At 46.6% G+C, this 24,211-nt stretch overlaps 1 protein-coding gene across 1 annotated transcript in view; it reads right to left on the bottom strand.

Annotated features, from left to right (window-relative positions):
• Positions 1-6,419: 6,419 nt before the first annotated feature.
• The window catches only part of LOC144767303 (meteorin-like protein), a 38,835-nt gene continuing 21,043 nt past the window's right edge, over positions 6,420-24,211 (bottom strand). Inside the window, exon 4 of the mRNA XM_078650800.1 lies at positions 6,420-6,736. Coding sequence (XP_078506926.1) covers positions 6,420-6,736 — 317 coding nt within the window. The remainder of the gene's footprint in view (positions 6,737-24,211) is intronic.

Below are 24,211 nucleotides of genomic sequence, written 5' to 3' on the forward strand. Positions count from 1 at the left end.
ATAATTTTTATAGGAACTACACAACAGCCTGTTTTGTGCATTCATTCTAGACAGTCACAAAGAGAGCTGAGGTGTACCCTGCATATCCTGATGGATCTTCCTTGGGCTATAGTGATGGGAGGAGTTGTTACCTGCACCTGAATAGGGCTCTGCCTGCCTTTCACAATGCTGTTTCTGCCCCCTGTAGGGTGTCTGGAGCCATGACTGGGAAGTGAATGGGGATGTTGTGCACTTCTCACGTTTGTTTGAAGTTACCTCCAGATCAAAGACTTTTTCAGTATAAGTACATGGGCTCTGACCCCATGATTTTAGACAATGCGTGGGACATGTAGCCAGGCGCTGATGGCTCTACAGACTGCACCTTGTCAGAAGGAACTGCTATGCTGCCAAGAGAAACCGCCATGGAACTCCCTTGTCTGTTGTGCTGACCTATGGCCCGCAGGGCTGCAAGGACTGCCTACTTCCCTACAAGGAATCTGTGTGTTGGCCTTCTGCATCTATTCCTGCTTGGTGCCACCAGTAATCTCCCAGGGCTTGGTGGCCTGCCCTGTGAGATTTGAAAATTTAGCACCTGGTAAGCGCTTTATTTGGATTTCGTTCTTGGCGGGCAATGGACAGAGCGTGTTGAGCACCCCTGTGCCTCATTTGAATGGTGGGCATTGCATGAAGCTCCACAAGAAGAGTGTGCTGATTCAACATTTTGCCCCAAGGCAGGTGGGGTACTCCCTGTTGTCGCCGGACTGGATTTGCCTAAACAGGCAGATGAGTGTCTTTTCTTTCTTGAAATCCAGGAGATGCGCTTGCGCCGCAGAGGCAGTGCAGGCACGAGCCAGTGAGCCGGTACCTTCCCCATGTCACCCAGACAACAAGGGCTTCCTCGTTCACTGCTGGTAACAACCACTCAAGGGAGGGGCCACCTCCACAAGAAAAGTTGCAGCCTCTAGTTTCCCGGTGTGGAACCAGACTACTGTGTGTCCCGCTGAGCGAGAGGGTCCCCGCTGCAATGAAAGGTCATGGGAGCACATCAGTGCTCCAAAGCTGTCACTCCCGTGGCACGGTCAGGAAGTCTCCTGTGCCGGGGGGAGACAGCAATTCGTCCTGCATCACTCTGTTAGTTGGCAGGATAGGTGCCCTGACCAGCGCACCACTGAGGGAATTAGTCTAGTTCCAATTCCGCTGCCATCCCTGTAAGCTCAGCAGCTGCACTGGGCATTCGCGGGCAGCTGCCTTGTTTGCGTCCTCCTCCCCGTGTGTGAACATACCTGGGGGCATTTGTTCCGTGTGGGGCCATTGCGGGTGGAGCCTTGGCAGAGATCCCCGCTTCGAGACTTGCCACATATTAGGAAACCTGACCTGGAAATTACTGTATCCCTACAGGTAGGCATGCAGACGGTCCTGCGGCCTACGTGGGTTTCATACAGCCAGGCTCTCACTGGGTACCGCATTACACATAAGAGAAGTGCAGAAGTTCCTGCTGCTTGTTGCTGATGAGCTTACTGTGAATGATGGGTTTCAAGTGACATGTGGTGATAGGGATATGGTTATGCTGTGGGTAATTCTGCTTGTTTTGTGCATTACCTGTTTCATATTTATATCCTGATGAGGTGAGGTAAGCTGTTTTTCCTCACACTTCCAGGATGTGTATAGTATGCCTAGCAGCCATGATTTATGACCTAACCTGCATTACAGTCCCTGATGTGTTCCAATGTATATCGTTTTTGCCTTGCTTGGTATGGGTAATAAGCATAATTTCAGATTCTGCCTGGTGTGCACAGGGATGGTGTTTTTATGATGTGTGAAAACATATAAGTAGCTACTTTAGTGCACTAACACTTGTATTACAACTCCTCTATAAATCGTTGTGGATCTCTGACCAAACACCCAGATAGTGTCCTCTGAAGCTGTGAAAGGAGAAGTGTCCATAACTGGCACTGGTGATGTAAGTACAGATGCAGTCAGGGGGCTCATCTCTGACATCAGGAACTGGCTAAAGTGCAAAGAATCTTGGGTAATGGACTTTCCATCCATCATTTGTTCTTTTTGCTTTTGTCGATCTAAGTGGGAAGGGTATGCCCAGACGTTGGTCCTATGCTGACTGTGCCACTGTATTTAAGCTAGCCTTTCTGATGGGGAAAAATACTCTGAAACTGGTGCCAAGCTAGGTCCTCCCTGGACTGGAAACAAGCATCCCAGTCCAGGGGGGCGCCTAGCTTGGCAGTTCGGGCTGGACTGTTCCCCTGGGGAGCTGGTTCATGACTGATTTGCATATGGCTGGGTCCAAACTTGGGGGGCGTAGTGATCTACAAAACCATGGATTAAACCCAGATCTGTGACTGGGGGTGAATGTATGATTTGTTCAGCATTTCATCCATCATTTGTTCTTTTTGCTTTTGTCGTCCTAAGTGGGAAGGGTATGCCCAGACGTGGGTCCAATGCTCACCCTGCCACTGAAGTCAAGCTAGCCTGGATAATACTCTGAAACTGGTCCTAGGATGCTTGTTTCCAGTCTAGGGAGGACCTGGCCTGGCAGTTTGGGCTTTACTGTTCCCATGGGGAGCAGCATCAAGACTGATTGGCATATGGCTGGGTCCAAACTAGGGTGGCATGGTGAGCAAAAAAATGGGTCAAACCCAGATCTGTGACTGGGTTGAATGTTTGATTTGTTCAGCATTCCATCCGTCATTTGTTCTTTTTGCTTTTGGCTAACTTCTTACCTGCCTTGCTGAAACCTGGTGATGCTATAATACTACCCTCTCTCTTATAATCCTATGATGACCCCCTTTACTAAGGCTTTATCTTGCTCCTTTTTCAACTTTTTAGAATCTATTTATTGTCTTGCTGTCTGGCAGCGTCTCTTCCTTCAAATCTCCTGTTTTGTTCGCTTCATTCACAAAGGTAAAAGTGCTCCAGTTCTTAGCTGACTGACTTGTATTGAATCTTTTCGCTGAGACATCATTTCCTTTTTATTGCTGTTGAATGTTTTCAGTAAGGAAGGGGGATGCATATAATATTCACCTCCCTGCTTTCATAGAATCTTAGGGGCAGATTTACAAGTCCCTTGCAACACTTTTACGCTGCAAACTTTTGTGACGCAGCGATGATGTAAAAAATGCAGCCAATTTACGTGACACATCTAGAGAGATGCGTCACGTTGTGAAGCCCTGCGTCTCATTATACCTGCATCAGGTATAATGTATGCAGGCTGGGCGTTCCCGTGCAGGAAAGACTTGTAAAAGTGACGCAGTGAAATCTACAAGATTTCACTGCGCCACTTCTAGGACGCCACTGTGTCAAAACCTTAAGCCTGCTTGGAGCAGGTGTAAGGCGTGACACAGTATATTAAGTATAGGCCTTCCGCAAACATTACTGGAGTTGCGTTGTGCTTGCGACACGACGCTGGAGAGCAATGCATGACTTTTGGGCTGACAGATGCATCAGAATTTCTGATGCAACTGTCAATCCTTGTACCATGCTTCGCCGTATTGTAAATACAGCACATCCATGGTGGCGCAAGGGTCTCGCAAGGAGGTGCAGGGAAACTGACGCATCTCTACAGATGTGTCAGTTTCTTGTAAATCTGCCCCTTGGAGTTTCTCTCCAGGAATAATAGGTAAATACAGAGAGCAAAGTTGGCAAATCTGCCATAGTTGCAGTTGTTATGACCTTGCTAGTTACTGTTGTATCATGATACTACAGTGTTATAGGGAATAAATAACTCTTTAACTTGAACGGCTGATGCTACACACCACAGGAAGGCGACGAAACTGCAAAACAACACTTTTATTCCATATAATCACTGACATACAGTACTTTCTTTTCTTAAGTGCAATAATCCTGTGTATGTTTAAAACAATATTCAAGTAATTCATAGGTAATCCATAGGTATTTCGGGTTCAAATGCTGTAAAGATAAATACAATAGGACTTGTAATGCAGCACTGGTAAACTGTTCCTGTATCTAATCTGAAAACACAACAAATGCAAAGATATGTATATACATGTGTACTCCAAACTATACAGACGAAGTAAAAATACAGCAAGTCTGCTGTTTTATTTTACAAAATGTGCAAATTACTAAATTTGAATTTCATGCAGTAATCGGCATCTCAATTAACTTTCCATTTTTTCAAATCTCACTGGATGCTTCTTAGACCTGCATCTTTCATAGAAGGCTCGCCACACCTTAGACGGTGCGGCATCTCTACTGGTGCCATAAATACTGCCTTAATTAGAGTGCGAGTGACAAACAGCAGATGAATAGACACCACTATCATGGTGCTCACTACTCAGACAGATAACATTGTCATCGTAAGTAATATGTAGAATACATTTAGTAACGCCATTCTTCCTAATAACCAGAATTAGTGCAGTGTCTTTGCAGATGGAGCGCGCGTGCGTGCGTACGTTGGCTCACGTAGGGCTGGGCTGGTGGTAGATGCAGCTTAGCTGTACACAGCAGTTACCGTGCCTTTTTCTGTATACCTGGCGATGACGTAATGGCAGCAGGAGAATCGCCCTTCTATGTTTGCGTAAAAAGGGACTACAAAGGAAGCAGGTGTTGTGTGTATGCACAGCAGCCTGTGCCTGACCATGAGGTGACCCTCTGTGCCACATTTGCACCGGAGAAGATGTGGCTCTGCACACAACTTGGCAATGTCTGTGTCCAACGGAGCCTTTCTGTTGTTTTTAGTCGGATGAGAACAAATGACTGTGTCTTTGTGGGGGCTGAAAATGCAGCTTTGGGTTGGGGAGTGCCAGACTCAGTACTTATTTATATCCACTGCACCCTTCCCCTCCCTAATCACTGGAAATGAGAAGTCGAGTAAAGGCGTGAAAACTAGCCATGAAAAAGAGCACCATGAACCTCTCTGAAAAATGTGCTCTGTCCATGAATTCCTAAACTATACATTAAGTTTACAAAAAATATCAATATAAAGCACAAAAAGACGCATCATGCAAATACAAAGAAACATTTGCCGCAGTAAACAACAAAAATCACAGTGCAATATTTACTTAACTATTTCTAGTCTAAACTCATCTCCCAAAAATAAAATTGTTGCTTTAAATGACACCACCTCCTCCAGAGTCCGTGTTTTACAAACGTCAGAGACCACCCTTCCGGGTATATCCAAACCATCCATGAGGTAGTGTATGTTTGGCATCTTGCCCTGTGACCTAAATGTCTATTTATCTGAAACACCAACACATTTGGTTTGACCTTGGCGGTCCATAGATGAAACGTACAATCAAAGTTCATTGGGATTTACTCTGGCGCACAAGCAACAGGCCTTAATCCAAGCTGAGTTGAGCCTGCTATTATTGTCTGGTGGCCAACATTAAAAATACAGTTTGTACTTGTAAACAGAAGCATAGATGTAGACTCCAGATTACATAAACCCTCTAAAGATTTCAAGAAGGCCTGAGTTGTGAGTAGCCTTCATATTTCTAGGAAGACAACGGACTCGTCCATTGCTGTAGTTCTGATAGATGCAAATCAACACATAACAATTCATGTTCCCAGAAGATATTTCACAGTCTGCTGTTATTGCCATGTTTCAGTGGTTACTTGACTGAAACACAGGTGGGTTCTGTGAAGTAATCCGTCCAGGTGCCAGTGGTGAACTGTGCCATCTCATTTCAAGCTTGGTACCTGTGGTATTAAAATCCACCATTTATCAAAAGCTCTTTGATGAGTTGTCTTTGGAACTAAAGTCGGAGTTCTGTGTACACCCCTCACCTCTCTCCAGACGTATCTAGTATGTACTGTGAGGTGGGGATTACCATTAGGGAGTGACAAATTAAGAACTCGTTTTTTTTTTAGAGGGCGTTGTTGCCAGACACTTTTGAGGTTCAGGTGTATAGTGTATAAAATGCTACCGTTTACAGTATGTCTCGTAGTGGGCAATGGAGAAAATAGATTAATATCATGTGTTTCGCATCTCAGGAGTTAGTTACAGCACCTTTGACACAATACGCTGACTAGGAAAGAAATTGACACTAATGAAAAATGAATTTCCCCCAATATCGGCCCGATTAAAACATAAATAAACCACGGGGATATTTAAACCCTGGCGTAGACCCACGTTATCAGATGAGACAGGTAAACACTACTTAATGCATCTCCAACTCCCCTTTCTGAATTCAGTCCAAATAATATTACTCATTTTTTCCACCCAGATGTGAAGGCTTTGACACACACCTTATCATCAATTGCTTAATATGTATCTCTTGCGTTGGATCAGAGATTCAGATTGCAGCACATGCTTTTAAAATTGTCCTTAGCAGCCTCGGTGACTGAATTGTAAATCGGCGAACAGTTTGTGGAATTAAAATCCACCTTAAAACGGTACCGGAGAATTTACACAGGAAATATGAATATATTCCTTTGCCAAACCTCAATCGTATGTATGTAGGTTGCAGTCAGTTGAATTGAAACTCGCAAGGGTTGGTTCTCTGTTGTCTGGCTGCAAGGTAGATAGTCTGGAAGTCTTTAAAGCGGGGTGCACACCCAAGCCAGGCATCCCCGAAGTGCTCATTACCCGTAAACAGGAAAGCCCCTTCGCCCTTCTTCACGCCACACTGTAGGAGCGTTTTGATGGGTCCGGTCCACTCCCCGGTGAATTCGTCCTGCTGGAAGATTCCGTTCTTCTGTCTGTACACCTTCTGCACGCTGACTTCCACTTCGGACATTTGGTGCTCCGGATCATGGCTGACGTTTCTGATGGAGCCTCTCACCACTGGGAACAAAAGACACACATGCTCCGTTAATGGTTCCCAATTTGTCTCACACTCTGCGTGCAAACAGCCTTTCTTCCAACTGCCAATAAATCACTTCCTCTCAAAACGGAAGACCATAAAATAGGCCGTTCCTCTAAGTTAATAGATACATAGCTGCTAAGAAACATTCTCCATAAAGCCCTAGGCAAGCTTATTGCAATGCATAAACACATTGAAAACAAGAACATTTGCTTATCGAAATAATATTCTCCAAGTAAAAGCTTATTCCCCATTTAACAATGACAGAAGCATCACTAGCACTGATAACGTGTTTTTAAACGTAATTACCTGTGGCGAGGATTGCCTCGTGCATTTAACCCAAGCTCATATTCGGCACCTAAAGGATAACTGTGTAATGTGGTTTTATAATGCCATTATGGTTTCTAGGTGTATTACAGTTAGTCCCTAGGATGAGAGCATAGTTGTAAATGCAACCAGGAGGCATCTGATAGAGTTATTAGACTTTAATTCACAGAATACTCAATTTATTTGTTGTTAATACTTTATTCTATATGCACAAAAAGTGTTTTAGAGTTCCCGTTAAAATTGGTAATTTGTCGGAATTAATCAAACCTGTAATAGTTGTGAAATATCAGCAGTCAAAAGTGCAGTATACATAATCATAGGCAAGCTGTACCTTTGGACTAAAAATGGGTGACAAAAATATTACAGGGTGCTGATCTTAACTGAATATGTGGTGAATAATATTTAGAAAAATAATGTGTATATACATAAACCCACATACATAACTACGCACATATACATAACAAATATTTTTAAATGTGAGTAATTAGTGGCTATTGAGCTCCCCTGCCCAATTGGAGCTGGGTATGTAAAGCCTGTACCCCTTCTAAGTAACAGGGTATGCCCTTTGCCTAGTCAGTGTCCTTTCTCCCAGGGCCTGCGAGCTACAGGATATTGACTTCAGTCGCAACCTGTGCTCCTTAGCTTGGCACCCTGTACCCACTGGCATTGGCTTGCAGTCCACCTGCTCTTGATACCTGCTGGCAACAATCTTCTTTCCAATGCTTGCTTATGGATATTTCCGTATGTAAATGCTACCTTTGGGGCACTTATAAATTACCCCTTGACCACTCTGCACTTAACATTTGAAGGCCAAATCTAGATAGACATTTCATTTTTTTAAATAGAAAATAAAATTGTACAGTCATGGAAAAGTCAGAGCAATATTTATTGGTGTTAAAGTAGTGCCTTTAAGTGGTTGTACTTGATTTAATTGAGAAAGGAAGTCACAGAATACCAGTTCTGAGAAACCATTTCACCTAAACTGTTCAACTGAAATTTTCAAGATGGGTAGCATAGACCATTTGGTAGAGACCAATTCATAAAATGTTTTGTTTTTGGATGTAATTGCATTTTCCATATATGCTTAAAAATGTAAATATCATTAATCATGGGTATTGATTTTTCTAGCAGGTTAACCACATTTTTCCAATCACTTACATTCCCTTTTCATGTTCTGTCACTTGATGTTTCACCTTTGTATGTGGCTATTTCTGAAGGTTATTTCTCCACCCAGTTCCTTCTTTCTACTGCTTGTTTTCTCTCTTACATTTCTTCTCTTGGCTTTTATTCCTCTGTATCCCCCGTCTTTTCTTCCTCTCTCTGCCGTTGTTTGTTTTGAAAAGGGTGACCCCTCCCAACCCCCATCCATCATCCATTTTTAATATTAGTTATCTTCCTTTTTCCACTTTTGTGGGGTCCCAATCTGTACCCTCATTCCTTCTGGCAACCCCTTTCCTACTCAATAAGCTAATTTTACGCTTTAATATTGTTTTCATTCATATATCAAATACACAATATATTACTGTTGACTACATATTCGTGCATACATTATTACGGAATGGACACAATTGTAATATACATGACAACATAGCAATAACTCTGCAAAATCATGAGACCCAGTCATTTAATTAAATTTTGCGTCCTCCCATGCATGCAAGGGATAGAAGACAAAACATCACAAATTAATAGAAGAAAATGTGTCAGCGTCCAAATTCAGAGAATGTGAGCTTAATATAGGAGCTTGGATGCATGAAAACTACATAAAACTTAACTCTGAAAAAACTGATGTTATTCTTTTTGGTTCTGATCTGTCTTTCAGGAATACCTCCCGCTGGCCTCCATCTCTTGGCAACATTCCTTGTCTAGTACAGAAGGCAAAAAACCTTGGAGTGTGGTTTGATAAACAACTTTGCTTTTCAGATCATATAAATAAGATCACATCTTCTTGTTTCCATCTCAGGTGTCCCTTCCTGCACTTTAACAATCATTAAAAAAAAAATTCGTTTTTCAGCTTCTATGTGTGCTGCATTAAGCGGCACACATATAAGTTACAAAACGCCATTTAAAGATTATGGTGCCAGGGTGGTGGTGTTGTGGAGCTAAATTTAGCACCAGTGCAGGGGGGAAATGCAATGCTGCACCATATTGTAGTAAATATGGTGCAGCCCTGCATTTCAGAAGTGGCGGAGCACGGCATTAAGCCAAAGAGGCAAAATCCGTGCTCCGCCACTTCTACTGTAGATATGCCCCATAGGTTTCAAAATTCTCATGAGATAGTCCACCTGTGTAAGGAACAGAAATGTAACACTGTAGCAGGAATGAATAGTCACTTTTTTACATTACTTTTTTTGCATTCTTTTATAGCCCTTGGGATGTACTTGAAAGTAACATTTCCATCATGTGTCCAATTGTTCTGTTTATTGAGATTAGTGGCAGCATTTTCAAAGTACATTAACACACAGTTCAGACCTATGCATACGATAAGTGTCAGCAATAAAGAACTGCCACACTATGGGGTATATTCATAAAAACGCGTGATAACTACCGCAAGAGTAGCGTAACCCAACTTTCAACATCGTATCCTATCGCGGGAAAACAACTCCGTGACAACATGGAATTCACAACACGGCGGGAGCATGCGATAGTCTGCCGAAACCGCGGCCAATGTCCGCAATACAACCACCTCGATGGAGACAGAAACACAAACCACGACACCAAAAAACCTGCAATGGGCCAAAGTGCGATGAGTAAATCTGCGATAAGCAGCGCCAGGCCTGCAACACACACCTGGCAGGTGGGAAAAATCACCATAAAAGTAGAAAAAACACCCAAACACAAACGGACCAACACCCTAGCAGCATGGAGGCAACCGGAGCAGGTGCAGTGGACGAGCGCAACCCCACAAGCACCCCGGACGACCAGCCCGGGATCTCGGGAACAGGGAACGGCAAAGATAAGAAAAAGAGGAAGATGAAGTTCAGTCCACAGGCAAACAGGATCATAGTCACGGAAGTGATGGAACACCATCAACTACTGTTCGTCACCTCCAACATGTCATTGAGCACCAAAAATGGGATATGGCAGGACATCATGGACAAGGTGAATGCGGTCGGTGAGCACAAGAGGGCAATGGACGAGGTTAAGAGAAGAGGTGATAGAAGGACATCAAGCAGCAGACCAAGGAGAAACTATCCGCCAACCAGAAGGCAGCAGCGCAGACTGGAGGTGGGGACCCAGCAACACAGCTTGTGCTGGATGACATGGAGGAGCTGGTGTCGAGAGTCATCAGTGGAGACTGTGGCCAGAGTTGGGGGAGCGGACACTGCTCGACACGACACAACACAACCACAACAGGGTGAGTGACCACCAGGTACTGGGGGGACGGGTGGAGATGGGCACAATGGCACAGATGCACAATCAAGCAGAGCTCAGTGCACATCCACATTGACTCTGGGTCCTCGCCCAGAACCACAGACTGTCACAATGTACAATGCCTTCCAGTGCCTGTGCTGGAGTGCCAGAGGGAGACCGCAGAGCAGGTGCAGTTGGGCTTCGGCATCATGGCACCCAAACTTGACGCCATCCTTGTGTGTGTAGGCCCGTTCCATGGTCTCCAATGAGCCCTGACTGACTAGCTGGAGTCATGATGCGGAGAGAAGAACACCTGGCCGCTCAGAGTGGCTCCAGCGATACCAGCCGTGAGCTGGCACACATGCGGAGGCTCATGGAGGACATGGTGTGGATGGAGTCAGAAAGGATTGCAGCCACCGCTGCACATCAGCGTAATGTAGCTGGGATCTACCATGCCCTACAGATCCTCATCATGGCATTGCTGCCACAAGGCGTGGCGATGATGAATGCTGCTGCCCCCACACCATCCACATCTCCGCCCCCTGGTGTGTCTCTGCCTTCCAGTGCGGCAGGCCTAACCACTCTGGCACCTGATGTGTCAGTGGCACACAGTGTGGCAGACAATCCACCTCCGGCCCCTGATGTGTCAGTGGCACACAGTGCCGCAGCCGGTATTGCAACACCCACAGGTGGGCCAGAGCACGCATCCGGGGACGAGGACGTGGGTGTGCCTGTGATCAGAAGGACTCAGTAGCATTCATTTCAGCCACCTGGCCTGTTTTTGCTTGGTCCTGCACATGGCCTCATGACCTTCCACTGACCCCTGATTCACTCAGATGCACTCACCTTGGTCAGCTACATGGACTGCCACATCCTGTTTGATGACCAATGACACGGCGACCAGACTGTGGACTGTACCTTCCTCTTCCGCATGACTTGTCATCCCCGGATGGACTCTGGCTAGCCCTCTACGGGCCCATATTGTGTAGTGTGCTTGGCATTGCCCTGTACCGCTCCAGCTGCAGAACAGCACTGGATGTGCAATAAACATCCAGTGATGCACTGCTGTGTCATGTCTTTCATCATTCATGTATATATGTGGGGATGAATGTAGGGACAGTGATTTCCCTAGTGTCAATGATGCTCATCCTGTGGGATGCCAGTCAGAGGGTGCTACATAACAATTTGTGTAACGGGTACCATGGACACCACAACAGGGACACACCCATCAGCCACTTCCTTGTCCGGACATGGACTGAACCATGCCCAGTGCCCACAAGTCATTTCTGCAAGCCCTGCACTGTTCCGGCGTACAGCAGGCCAGAGTACTCTGCTAATGCTCCAAGTGGGGGATTCATTGCTACCCGTCGCAGGCGTACTCGCTGGTGGTGTGCAGGTCATTGGTCTAGTTGTCAGCATGTCACAGCCACTCCCTGAGGGCAGGTTTGCACGCATACCAAACCCATCCGGCACATGTATCACAGGCCATGTGACCCCGCAAATAAAAGGGGCTGACGACATCACATACCCCTCTGCCGGTGGGGACTGAATGACTGACCCGAGGCCTTGAGGCTGGTTCGGGCCTACCACCACGTGGCGCTGACTGGGGTTGAACAGGATTTGTGGCACCTGCTGCATTGTGGCCGGCACAGGCACCCCGCCATGGGACAGTGACTTTGGGTGCACTGAGTCATTGGCACCTTAAGCTGCTGAGCGGGTGTGCAGCCTGCGATGATGCCCCATCCGGCGGTCCGGACTGCTCAGGATTTGTGTGCCTTGCTGGCCTGCAGTGTAGGCCGAGCCAGCAGGCTGCGCGGGCCTACTGCCACATGGCCTTGCTTCTGGGTTCACAGAGTTAGTGGCACCCATTGGGCTGAGCGGGTTTGCAGCCTGCATTAGTGCCAGTTGACCTGGTATGTCCTATGCCATGAAGTGATCAAGACCCAGCACCAGACGTGAGACCTGGTGGCCTGCGCAACGTGGCTGCTTGGTGTGGAGGGTGCCATGTCCGCGGGCACCAGGCTTGTGGCTTGCAGCAGCACGTGGTGGCCCATCCTGTCTACAAGCTGGTGGTGGAAGGTGAGCAGTGAGGCCCGAGTGTGCATGGGCGGGCATGCTCCGATGTGTGTCTGGAGGGGCTGGGGTGCCTCTGCCAGGGTGTGGATGTGCGGGCGGGCAATGTTGTCTTGTACAAGTGTGTGTACTGTGCCAGTCATGTATCTGGACTCTGTTTCAGATGACGGCTCTGACTCTGATGTTTGACCTGGTGTACTGATATACATACCGGCAAGTGGTTGGAGACAGACCGGTGGCAGAAGGTGAGCAGTGTGGCCTGGGTGTGCAGGGGCAGCACTCTCTCTCTCTCTTCCCCTCTCTTCTTCTCTCTCTCTCTCTCTCCCTCTCTTGTCTTCTCTCTCCCTCCCCTCTCTCTTCTTCTCTCTCTCTCCCCCTCTCCTCCTCTCTTCTTCTCTCTCTCTCTCTCTCTCTCCCCCTCTCTTCTTCTCTCTCTCTCCTTCGCTCTCCCTCTGTCCTTTGATGTGCGCAGGACACACCTTCTTATCATGTTTTTTGTCTTGCAGGCTGTGACCTACGGATCGTGTTGAGGGGAGCCACCATGTGTCTTTACTTCATTTTTGTGTTAGTTTCAATAAAGTTTCACTGTTTGCTTCAAAATTTCTGTGATGACACATGCATCTCACCAGTTGTGATTGTGCGACATCAGGCGGATTATTTCATACATGTTTAGGTGTAGCTGATGTGGCATGTCTTTGGTCGGGGGATTGCCAGGGAGGGGTGGTCCTGGGGGTGGTGTCGATGGGTGTTGTGGCCCTCTTGGGTGTCGGTGCTGCATGTTCAGTTGCTCCATGGCATCTGTTTGTCTTCAGGTGTGGCTGTAGGCTGGGCTCCCTTTTGTGGTGCAGACTGTGATCCGACTTTACACCAGGTCAGAGCAGGTGTTAATTTCCTGCTGCTAAAATGCCTTATCGCGTGTTTTGTGTTCTTATCGCAGATCTGGCTGGTCGTTGTGAATGTTGAGGTGTGACGTTTTCACTGCTTTTTACACGGGGACGCCTACTCTGCATCTCATTAGCGATAGTTGCGGAGGTCCTCTGTAGCTATGTTTTTTGCGGCTGCTATCGCGGGTTAACTTGTGCTGGGTGCTGTTAAGACCAGCTTGTGAATGGGTAGATACATTAATCATGACTTTGGCTGCGATAAAGTGCTGTAAATTCGGCGATAGGTCCTTGTGAATATGCCCCTATTTGTTTTATTCAGGATCATAACTCTGCAAGTATACAAGGTTGATGACTTCGATCCCAACCATAAGACTGTGTCTCGGGTAAAACATGTTTTGTTGGAGGGACCAAACAAAGACTTGAAGATAATTATCTCCGGGAAGCCAGTGTAGCTCTTCAAGGGTCAGTGAGGAAGAAGAGAATCTAGACAAGTTTAAGGCCAATTTGTTTGCTGCCGTCTGAATACGCAACAGGCTCTTGAGTAGCTAAGTGGGCGAGCCTAAAAAATATGGCATAATCAAGAGTCCTGTCTGCTCAGAATGGTGCTCTGAACCACCATCTGCTTTGCTGTTATAGGATGGTATGGCAACATTTTACAAAGTATTCGCATCAAAGCAAAACAGGTGCACATCCTAAACCAGCTGAAATAGGAGCATTTTTGCATCATTTGTGATTACTAAACTAGCCGCTAAGCCAAGGGCATTCAATGATGGTACGCAATTTTAAATGGCAGGTATGAATAGGTTGGAAAGTGGTCTACAGGAGACAATACATAGGTTGAGTGTGGATCAAATAGGAGAGGACAGTTGGCCAGTATTGAGCAGCTGGGAAGGTAGAGAGTATTGCCCATGGTAAGATGCTATATGGCAGGAAGGCCAGGTTTTGACGGCCATATTTGGTACACAAAGGTGCCTATGTGTTTGTCAAATGCAAATTAATTAAAACTTTAGGGGGAGCAGTGAAAACAGGGTTTGGTATGTACAAGTCCGAATTTACATTTATTTAGGGATTGGTAGGTAAAAGGCCACCATTACATTTGGTTAGGGTTAGTACGGTGCCAAGACGGCCTACCTGTTATTGACATAATAGTATTACGTTACTGCTGAGCTGATACAAAAAAATTGGGGGAGAAGAGACATTATGCACCAAACGTGACATTCTTTAAGTAAATGAAACGAAAAGTGCAGGTGGAGAACGTGTGGGCAACAACTGGCATGAGTAACGAGTAGAAGATCATAAAAAGCACTGAAAATTCAACATAGACTCATTGCAGAAAAAGTAAACAGTGTTTCTGTAATTCAAGACTAAAAGCAGGAGATTGGTCTAATTAGTCGGAATTTGCAGGTTATGGAGTATGGAGAAGATTCCTGACGCAGATGGGCTAAATTAGAATCGTCGTTAAAAACCATTGTACGGCAGAGATGAGAAATTAACACTGGAATTGTGAAGCACAAGATATTCTACACAAACGACAAGGGAATATACATCTATCCAGCGCAGCCATGATTGTAGCTGAGGTCATAACTTGGCTGTAGATGTGGCACAATGAACACAGCAAAGAGCAATGTGGGTTCAACAGAAAAACAAGGGGTGATCCGGACCTCTTTACCCCTAGTGGGCTACTGTTGGGGTTTTGAGGGTTCATTTTGTGATACATGGCAGTGTTTTCTTGTTGTAACATTTTCATTCTAGGGCAAAGCACACAGTTCAGTATTAGCGATCATAATTACATTCAGCAGACGAAGCAACTGGCGCAAGACCATGATAGATTGGGAGACCAGTGGCGTAGCTGCTTTTGCCGCCAAGCTGCGTGTGGGGGGTGCTGACGGTTTTTGGGTTGACACCCTTGGCGGCCGCATGACAGACCATAGTGGGTGGAGACGGCCACCCCCAAAACTTGTGCTGCCCGGGACAGATCGCACCTTCCATCCCTTGCTACGCCACTATGGGAGATGATCTGCTTCATGATTGTACAACATTTATTTAAGCGTTGTGTTTATTTTACTAGGGCCCTTGTTCGAGTGATCTGGTTAATTGTGATATCTGCAAGCAAGAGTTCGGCTGCTAACACGTTGCTCCTGCAGTTTTCTCCTGATACATTTCGGCAGGTCAAACCTGCTGAAAAATGGCCAATAATTACCGGGACATGCAGATTTATGTATGTTACTCAAATTAGGGGCTATTTATCAGACCCGATAAATTCCAGCCCAGTGGAGTCGGATTTTACTTGGGCCCGATAAATATAGGCCCAAATACTATACTGGGTCACTCAAAATGAGGTCCTTGCACATGCCCGCAAAGTAAACTGTGTTCCAAAATTTCAATACGTTTGACAATTGTAATTAAACTTGTAATGTAATTTTTTTTTTAAAACCAGACATTTGTGTGGGCTCTTCTGCAAGCATAAATGATAAAGGGTGAAGGCAAGGACGCAATCGTTTTGTGCTGAGTCACAGCCATGCCAGCACAGGCCTGGTCGACGAATGCACTGAATCCAAACTGTCCCTGATCAACTTACCCCTGCTTCATGTGTACTTATCTGCTGAGTTGACTTGATCCTACATGATCTCCATCGTGCTCATTGCCAACTTAGGGGCATATTTACAGGCCCAATCGCCCCCACAACGTCACTTTTAAAGATGCTGTGGTGGTGATACGGGCTTTTCTTTAGAAGGCAGTGTTAAGCCACTTAACATGGCTTAATGCTGCCTTGTAAATAAGACCACCTTTCACGCGTGGCAGGGGAGAGCACTGGGTGCTGTGGGTGTTCCACCGCACCACCCATTGATTTTGACGCTGCCCAAAAATTACAAGGGTGGCGCAAATATGGGGCGGCGCAAAAAAGTAATACCAGGGAAAACCTGGTCTTATCTGGTGCAACGAGGAGAAATGTTTAATTTCTCCTCGTGTTTGCTGATTCCATGTGTGAAGCGTTGTGCAACACGCATTGAAACAGCGAAATGCCTTTGATTGTTTATGTGCAGGAAGGTGTCCCTTCCTGCACAAAAATAATCATAAAAAAAAAAAAACATGTTTTGCAACTTCTAGGAGTGCTGCATTAAGCAGCACAAATAAAAATTTCAAATCACCATTTCAGATTATTTATGTGCAGGAAGGTGTACCTTCCTGCACATAAACAATCACTCCCCTCAACGCAGACACCCTTGCACTATGGTGGAAGGGTGCTTCTGCTGGTGCTAAGCAGCTAAATTTAGCACCAGCTTAGGATGATACACAGGGCTTCACCATACCCTTGTAAATATGGTGCAGCCATTCGTTTGTAAAGTGACGAGCGTGTCGTTAACCTTCTTGGCTTAACGACACGCTTCGCCACTTTCCTTGTGAATATGCCCCTTAGTATCATAGTTGTTTTTAGCGGCGTTTCTGCCGAGTTAAGGCAGACGCCTTGCTATTTTTTAAAACTATTGCCGTCATCAGCTTATTTTTCGAGGTTCTTACCTGCTGCTGCGCAGAGCTCCCCCTCGCCCCGGTCCATCGCGGCTTTCCTTGCCGATTGTGTGGAGGGCGGCTCTCTCACCCCGGCTAATCGTGCCGGTCCGGTGGAGTGCGGGCGCCATATTGGGAGGAGCCTGAAGGGCACTGGGACCAGAGTCAGCGGTCCAGTTGCCCGAGGCTCCCTCCCATAAAGCGAGTGAGACGCACTGTTTCTATTGTGGTTTCCAGGTTGGTGGCAGTCTCCTGGTACTGCTGGGACGCAGCGCGCTCAGGGTGCGGCAGTGCAAATATTTTAACTTTGCAAAGTATTTTTATCCCTTGTTTGTTTGGCTAGCAATTGCAGGCTAATTGGTGAAAATTGTTTTTAGCGGCGTTTCTGCCGAGTTAAGGCAGACGCCTTGCTATTTTTTTTTAACTATTGCCGTCATCAGCTTATTTTTCGAGGTTCTTACCTGCTGCTGCGCAGAGCTCCCCCCCGCCCCGGTCCATCGCGGCTTTCCTTGCCGATTGTGTGGAGGGCGGCTCTCTCACCCCGGCTAATCGTGCCGGTCCGGTGGAGTGCGGGCGCCATATTGGGAGGAGCCTGAAGGGCACTGGGACCAGAGTCAGCGGTCCAGTTGCCCGAGGCTCCCTCCCATAAAGCGAGTGAGACGCACTGTTTCTATTGTGGTTTCCAGGTTGGTGGCAGTCTCCTGGTACTGCTGGGACGCAGCGCGCTCAGGGTGCGGCAGTGCAAATATTTTAACTTTGCAAAGTATTTTTATCCCTTGTTTGTTTGGCTAGCAATTGCAGGCTAATTGGTGAAAATTGTTTTTAGTGGCGTTTCTGCCGAGTTAAGGCAGACGCCTTGCTATTTTTTAAAACTATTGCCGTCATCAGCTTATTTTTCGAGGTTCTTACCTGCTGCTGCGCAGAGCTCCCCCTCGCCCCGGTCCATCGCGGCTTTCCTTGCCGATTGTGTGGAGGGCGGCTCTCTCACCCCGGCTAATCGTGCCGGTCCGGTGGAGTGCGGGCGCCATATTGGGAGGAGCCTGAAGGGCACTGGGACCAGAGTCAGCGGTCCAGTTGCCCGAGGCTCCCTCCCATAAAGCGAGTGAGACGCACTGTTTCTATTGTGGTTTCCAGGTTGGTGGCAGTCTCCTGGTACTGCTGGGACGCAGCGCGCTCAGGGTGCGGCAGTGCAAATATTTTAACTTTGCAAAGTATTTTTATCCCTTGTTTGTTTGGCTAGCAATTGCAGGCTAATTGGTGAAAATTGTTTTTAGCGGCGTTTCTGCCGAGTTAAGGCAGACGCCTTGCTATTTTTTTTTAACTATTGCCGTCATCAGCTTATTTTTCGAGGTTCTTACCTGCTGCTGCGCAGAGCTCCCCCCCGCCCCGGTCCATCGCGGCTTTCCTTGCCGATTGTGTGGAGGGCGGCTCTCTCACCCCGGCTAATCGTGCCGGTCCGGTGGAGTGCGGGCGCCATATTGGGAGGAGCCTGAAGGGCACTGGGACCAGAGTCAGCGGTCCAGTTGCCCGAGGCTCCCTCCCATAAAGCGAGTGAGACGCACTGTTTCTATTGTGGTTTCCAGGTTGGTGGCAGTCTCCTGGTACTGCTGGGACGCAGCGCGCTCAGGGTGCGGCAGTGCAAATATTTTAACTTTGCAAAGTATTTTTATCCCTTGTTTGTTTGGCTAGCAATTGCAGGCTAATTGGTGAAAATTGTTTTTAGTGGCGTTTCTGCCGAGTTAAGGCAGACGCCTTGCTATTTTTTAAAACTATTGCCGTCATCAGCTTATTTTTCGAGGTTCTTACCTGCTGCTGCGCAGAGCTCCCCCCCGCCCCGGTCCATCGCGGCTTTCCTTGCCGATTGTGTGGAGGGCGGCTCTCTCACCCCGGCTAATCGTGCCGGTTCGGTGGAGTGCGGGCGCCATATTGGGAGGAGCCTGAAGGGCACTGGGACCAGAGTCAGCGGTCCAGTTGCCCGAGGCTCCCTCCCATAAAACGTAATGTGCCACAGGGAGCGCAGCGGACGTGCGCAGCGGGCGCGACGATGGCGCGCCGAAGGCGCGCCTAAGGCAAGCCCGTCTGCGCCCGTCCGCGCGCGTCCGGGACCCGGGGCCACAGACCCTGATTTTATTGTTTCCTATTCTGCTGAGGAACTTGTGGCACTCAGACCAGTCGGTAAGCTCGTCCAGAGACTACCTTTGCATGTTTTAAAACGCACTTCCCAACTGGGCCTATCAAGAGCCACCGTGGATACAGACCCTTTTATTAAAGGTACATTACTTGCAGGTCAGAGTACCTCAAGCAAACAGAGGCTAGAGCCCCGCTGCATCTACCTGAATACTAGGTCTCTGATCAAACATCAGGTAGACTTACTTCTTCTACTGAGTAATGACCGCCCAGATATATTACTTTTAATGGAGACCTGGTGTACTTCTGACTCACTTCCAGACATACTTGCCTCACTTCCCTCTGACTATTATATCCTTCTGGCAAACCGCTCCTCAGGAAAAATGGGGGGGGTGGGGGGTGTGGCGGCCATTATCCGGAAAAACTACCAATTTAGAGAACTCCCATCGCTATCTCTCCCAGACTCTGAAAATATTGTTATCAAGTTAAATGCTGATAGTGGAGCGTTGGTACTGATTTTAGTATACCGTCCTCCACAGTACATGGCTACCTTTCCCTCCCTTTTGGCAGAGCACCTGGCTTCCTGTGTTGTCAACTGCTCCAAGGTTCTCTTAGTAGGGGACCTGAATTACTGGTTTGATAATTTCATCTCGGACCCTCAAGCTGCAGAACTTAATGATTTACTCACGGATCTTAATTTAATACAGCATATCCATGTCCCTACCCATCAGAAAGGCCACAGCTTAGACCAAATCTGGACACTTAACCTTCCTCTAAAGTCGCTTACTTTATGTCCTTGCAGCTGGTCAGATCATTTTTTAATTCAATTCTCTCTTGTTTTAGAAGGGTCGATTAAACCAAGGCCACAAGTTGGCAGACAAATTCGGAAATGGAGGTCGGCGGACCTACCTGCCTTTCTTAATACTCTAGCTACCTCCCTTCCCCTCCAGGACACGGATATAGAATCTAGCGACAAGGCACTTTCACAGTGGCTGTGCCTAGCGGCTAATCTACATGCCCCCTTAGTAAATTTCCCTACATCACGTGGGAAGGAAGCTCACAAATGGTTTATTCCAGAACTGAAACAACTAAAACTTAGCATCAGACAGAAAGAAAGGAAATGGAGAGCAAACTACCTATTAGAGGACAAGGAAATTTACTGCCTAGCAAGGAAACAATATCAAAAAACGCTTTTAAAACATAAAACCGACTTTTTTTCTGCAAAAATCTTAAACTCCTCGAATAAATCTAAGCAGATCTTTGAAATCATAAATGATCTCTGCAACGATGATAGGACAACTCTTCCTATCACCCCGACTCAAAAACTGTGTGATACACTGAATGATTTCTTTCAGGATAAAATTATCAATATTAAACAAAATATCACCAGCTCCCCTATTTTAAGTCCATTAAATGACATATTCTTCAATCCCCAAGCATTGGTTAACATCCCTCCTATTGACCCAAAAATTCTTTCGGAACTCATGGTCCGGGTGAAATCGGGATCCCCCGATGACATCTGCCCCCCTCATATTTTTAAAGAAATAGGACTTGCTATCCCGCAAAGCATCCTCTTTTTATTAAATGATTCACTTGCCCAGGGTAAAGCACCCAGCAGTTTTAAACAAGCCCTACTGATTCCTCTGATAAAAAAAACGGGTTTGGACCCACATGACCCTGCCAATTACAGGCCAATTTCTTTGCTGCCCTATCTGTCCAAAATTTTGGAGGCTCATGTATCCAACTGTGTCTCGAGTTTTATTGAATCCACTGATTATTTAGAACCGAATCAGGCAGGTTTCCGTTCAGGCCACTCTACCGAGACAGTGATATTAGCGGTCCAGAATACCTTGAGATCCAACGCAGACAGAGAGGTCCATCAGGCTCTGGTGCTCCTTGATTTGTCGGCTGCGTTCGACACGGTTGACCACACCATTCTTGTCAACCATGTCGAGCAAGCGGCATCAGGGGCACGGCTCTGAGCTGGCTAGAGTCTTTCATTTCTGAACGTACTCAGTCAGTCAGACTAGGGTCATTTACAGCTCCAAAAATTGTTTCCACCTGTGGTGTCCCTCAGGGATCATCCCTTTCCCCACTCCTTTTTAATTTATACTTACGTCCTCTACTGTACTCCCTGAAAAACCATAAAGTCACAATCTTCAATTATGCAGATGATCTGCAATTGGTCTTTGCACTAGACTCCCCTAATGCTGTGGCAGACTTTCAGGACACCATGTCTCATATCCAGAAATGGATGAATTTAAACTATCTCAAACTCAACCCGGGCAAGACGGAATTAATCCTGCCCGGGAAGAGTGAAATTAGTTGGGGCCCCCATTTCTGGCCACCTAACATGGGTATACCACCGATTAAGTCCCACACAGTTAAAAGTTTAGGGGTGACTCTCAGTGAGGATCTCTCACTAAAAAATCATATAGGGACGGTAGTTTCAACGTGTTTCTTTCAACTGAGAAAGATAAAGAAAATATCTCAATTTCTAACTCACTCTGCCTTGATTCAGGCAATTGCTGCTTTAATTTTATCACGGATTGACTTCTCCAATAGCCTGTATCTTGGCCTCCCAGTAGGGCAGTTGAAGAGACTGCAATACGCCCAAAATCAGGCAGCCAGGCTTATTTTTAAACAACCTAAATGGCAATCCATTAGATCAGGGTTGGAAAAACTCCACTGGCTACCAGTGGCTCAGAGAGCTAGCTTCAAAGCAGGCTGCATCATTTTTAAAGCCTTGCAGGGCAAAGGTCCGAAATTTATTCGGAATTTAGTTTGTAAATACATCCCTCCACGAAACCTTCGATCCGCTCAACAAGAGCTACTGATGATCCCAGCATACAGGAAGAAGCGTCAGGGCGGTAGTAGCTTCCACTATCTCGCCTCTTCCCTATGGAACTCTCTGCCACTAACCCTGAAACAGAGTGGGGATCTTCTTGACTTTAGGCAGGCATTTAAAACTCTGCTCTTTAGACAAGCTTATTGCAACTAAACTAGGACATGATTTACTCCTGCTTAAGTACCCAAAGCTGTGTTGTGTTCTAAAGATTCAATAGCGCCATGAAGCCTGCGGGCGTACGAGCGCTCTATAAATAAAAAATTAACATAACATAACATTGTTACACTGCTTCTATACTCGGTTTTTTAATTGATATATTGGTTTTTGTGCCGCCGCACCTTTTTGTTTGTTGAGAGGCTTCTCTATCCCTTTGCTGATTTGAACCAGGGCTGCACCATGAATCACCACTGCAGAGACAAAGTTCTTTATTTCCTTAACATTCTTACAAACAACTATCACAGAAACTGCTAGCCACACACTTGAAAAACAAAGATTTCATTTAGAGTCGCGGAACGAATACTGCTAAAGAACTTTGAAACTTTGCAAAGTCTGCCCTCTTCCTTCTTTGTGCCCGGCAATTACTCAATTAACTTAAATACATTAGGAAAGGTCGTTTTTCTGTAGGATGCAGGAACTTCCTGAAGTAATTGAATTTTCAAGGGGTGCCTGCGCTTTGCACAACAGATGCCCTTTCTCTGCTCCTCACTCTCTCCTCGTAGCTCAGGCATCTGTAATGAGATGCAGTCCAGTCTATTGACAAGCAATAATGCACTTGTTCCTCTTGCTCCAAGTTGGTCCCGTGCTGCCCAGTGCCCCTGTGACCAAGGCCACGCCCCCAGGGCGGCCATAAAGGCCCTATTCACCCTGCGTGTCATTTACACTTTCATTAGCCGCTATGTTCGCTAATCAAAAACGATGATGATAGCGATTTGTGAGCTCAGGGCACAGAAGTCAGGTCCTAAAGAGAGTCAGTTGCAAAGGCCATTTCTTCTGGTCTGTTGCTGCTATGAGGATAAATACCCCCTTTGTGCGCCGGGGACCCCCACATCTGCCAGTCTCTGCAGGAAGGCGGGCCCGCTGCATGGGAACTTACAGCTTTATCAGCCAGAGACAATGGTGTGTATTGCATCCGTCGGACATGTCGGAGGGAAAACGCAATGCAATAAGGGGTTTCTCCATCTGGACTCTGACCGTGGAATTCAGAGCATAACAAAATATCACAGAAAAAAATCATACTCAACATGGTTATTAGGTTAACATATTTCACTGGCAGTAAAAGAAAGGTATGCAGGCACTAAGCCAGTTTTCCATGTTTCAAGGGAAGTTAAGGCCTGCAGAGTCAGACACACCCTTCTGGAATTCTCTGCTAGTGTATCTCATTGCGCATTGTTAGTACTGGCCATGATGATTGGAGCAGCAGAAGTCTCCGTCTGTGGCGACAGTCTCATTATAGGGACGGGAACGTAACCACTGGGTCCTTCTATGGCAGGAAGAAAAGAAGAAACCGACCACCTACAGGACACATCTGTAAGACAGTAATAAACGCCAAACTGCCTGACAAGAAAGCAAAAAATTAAACTATGCAAGTATAACTGATCCAAGAAAAAGGCTAGTGGAGTAAATAACACGGTAAATGTATTTACAAATATTTATATGCGAAGCAATTCCGGTCCACAATCACGCAGTGTTGACGCGTCATACCACAAAACATGGCGCTGCTCTACCGTCGGCGGTCGTCTTGTAGGAGGCAGCTTGTGGCTGGAAGAAGCAGCCTCGGACCCCGGTGTTTCCACATGTGGCACTTGCATGACGCGTGCTGGTCAGACCCCCATCAGCGGGGTGTGAGGTCAATACAGGGTTCAGAGAGCGTCATAAACCGTGCTAAGGCCTGCAGGCAAGGCGGTGCAACAGCTTTCCCCGCACTTGGCTCTTATTTTAGTACTGTCATCCATGTATAAAGTATGGCAGACACATGGGCCCCCAAAGAGTGCCTGCCACACCCAGATGGAAGCTCTGGGATCGTACTGCAGTAACCTCCACAGGCAGTGCATGCTTACACTGCACACTGTCTCCGCACACTCAAACCCTTGCTCCAATACAAACATGACTGTCCAATGATGTACGCTGTGCACAGCTCAATTAAACATCTGCAAAGAAATTACAGAGGTCTGTTTCCATTAAGTATCCGTTTTCCATTTTACTTCCATTGTATGTATTTACAAGTAGGTGTTGGATGTGGCTAAACTAGAGACCTCTTCACGATACAGATCACAACAGCGGGGTTTGTATTATCAACGGGCCCCGGCAGTGTCACAAACGTTTGTGTCGTTTTTTATGGT

Source organism: Lissotriton helveticus, chromosome 7 (genome assembly GCF_964261635.1).
Source record: "Lissotriton helveticus chromosome 7, aLisHel1.1, whole genome shotgun sequence".
Lineage (NCBI taxonomy): Eukaryota > Metazoa > Chordata > Amphibia > Caudata > Salamandridae > Lissotriton > Lissotriton helveticus.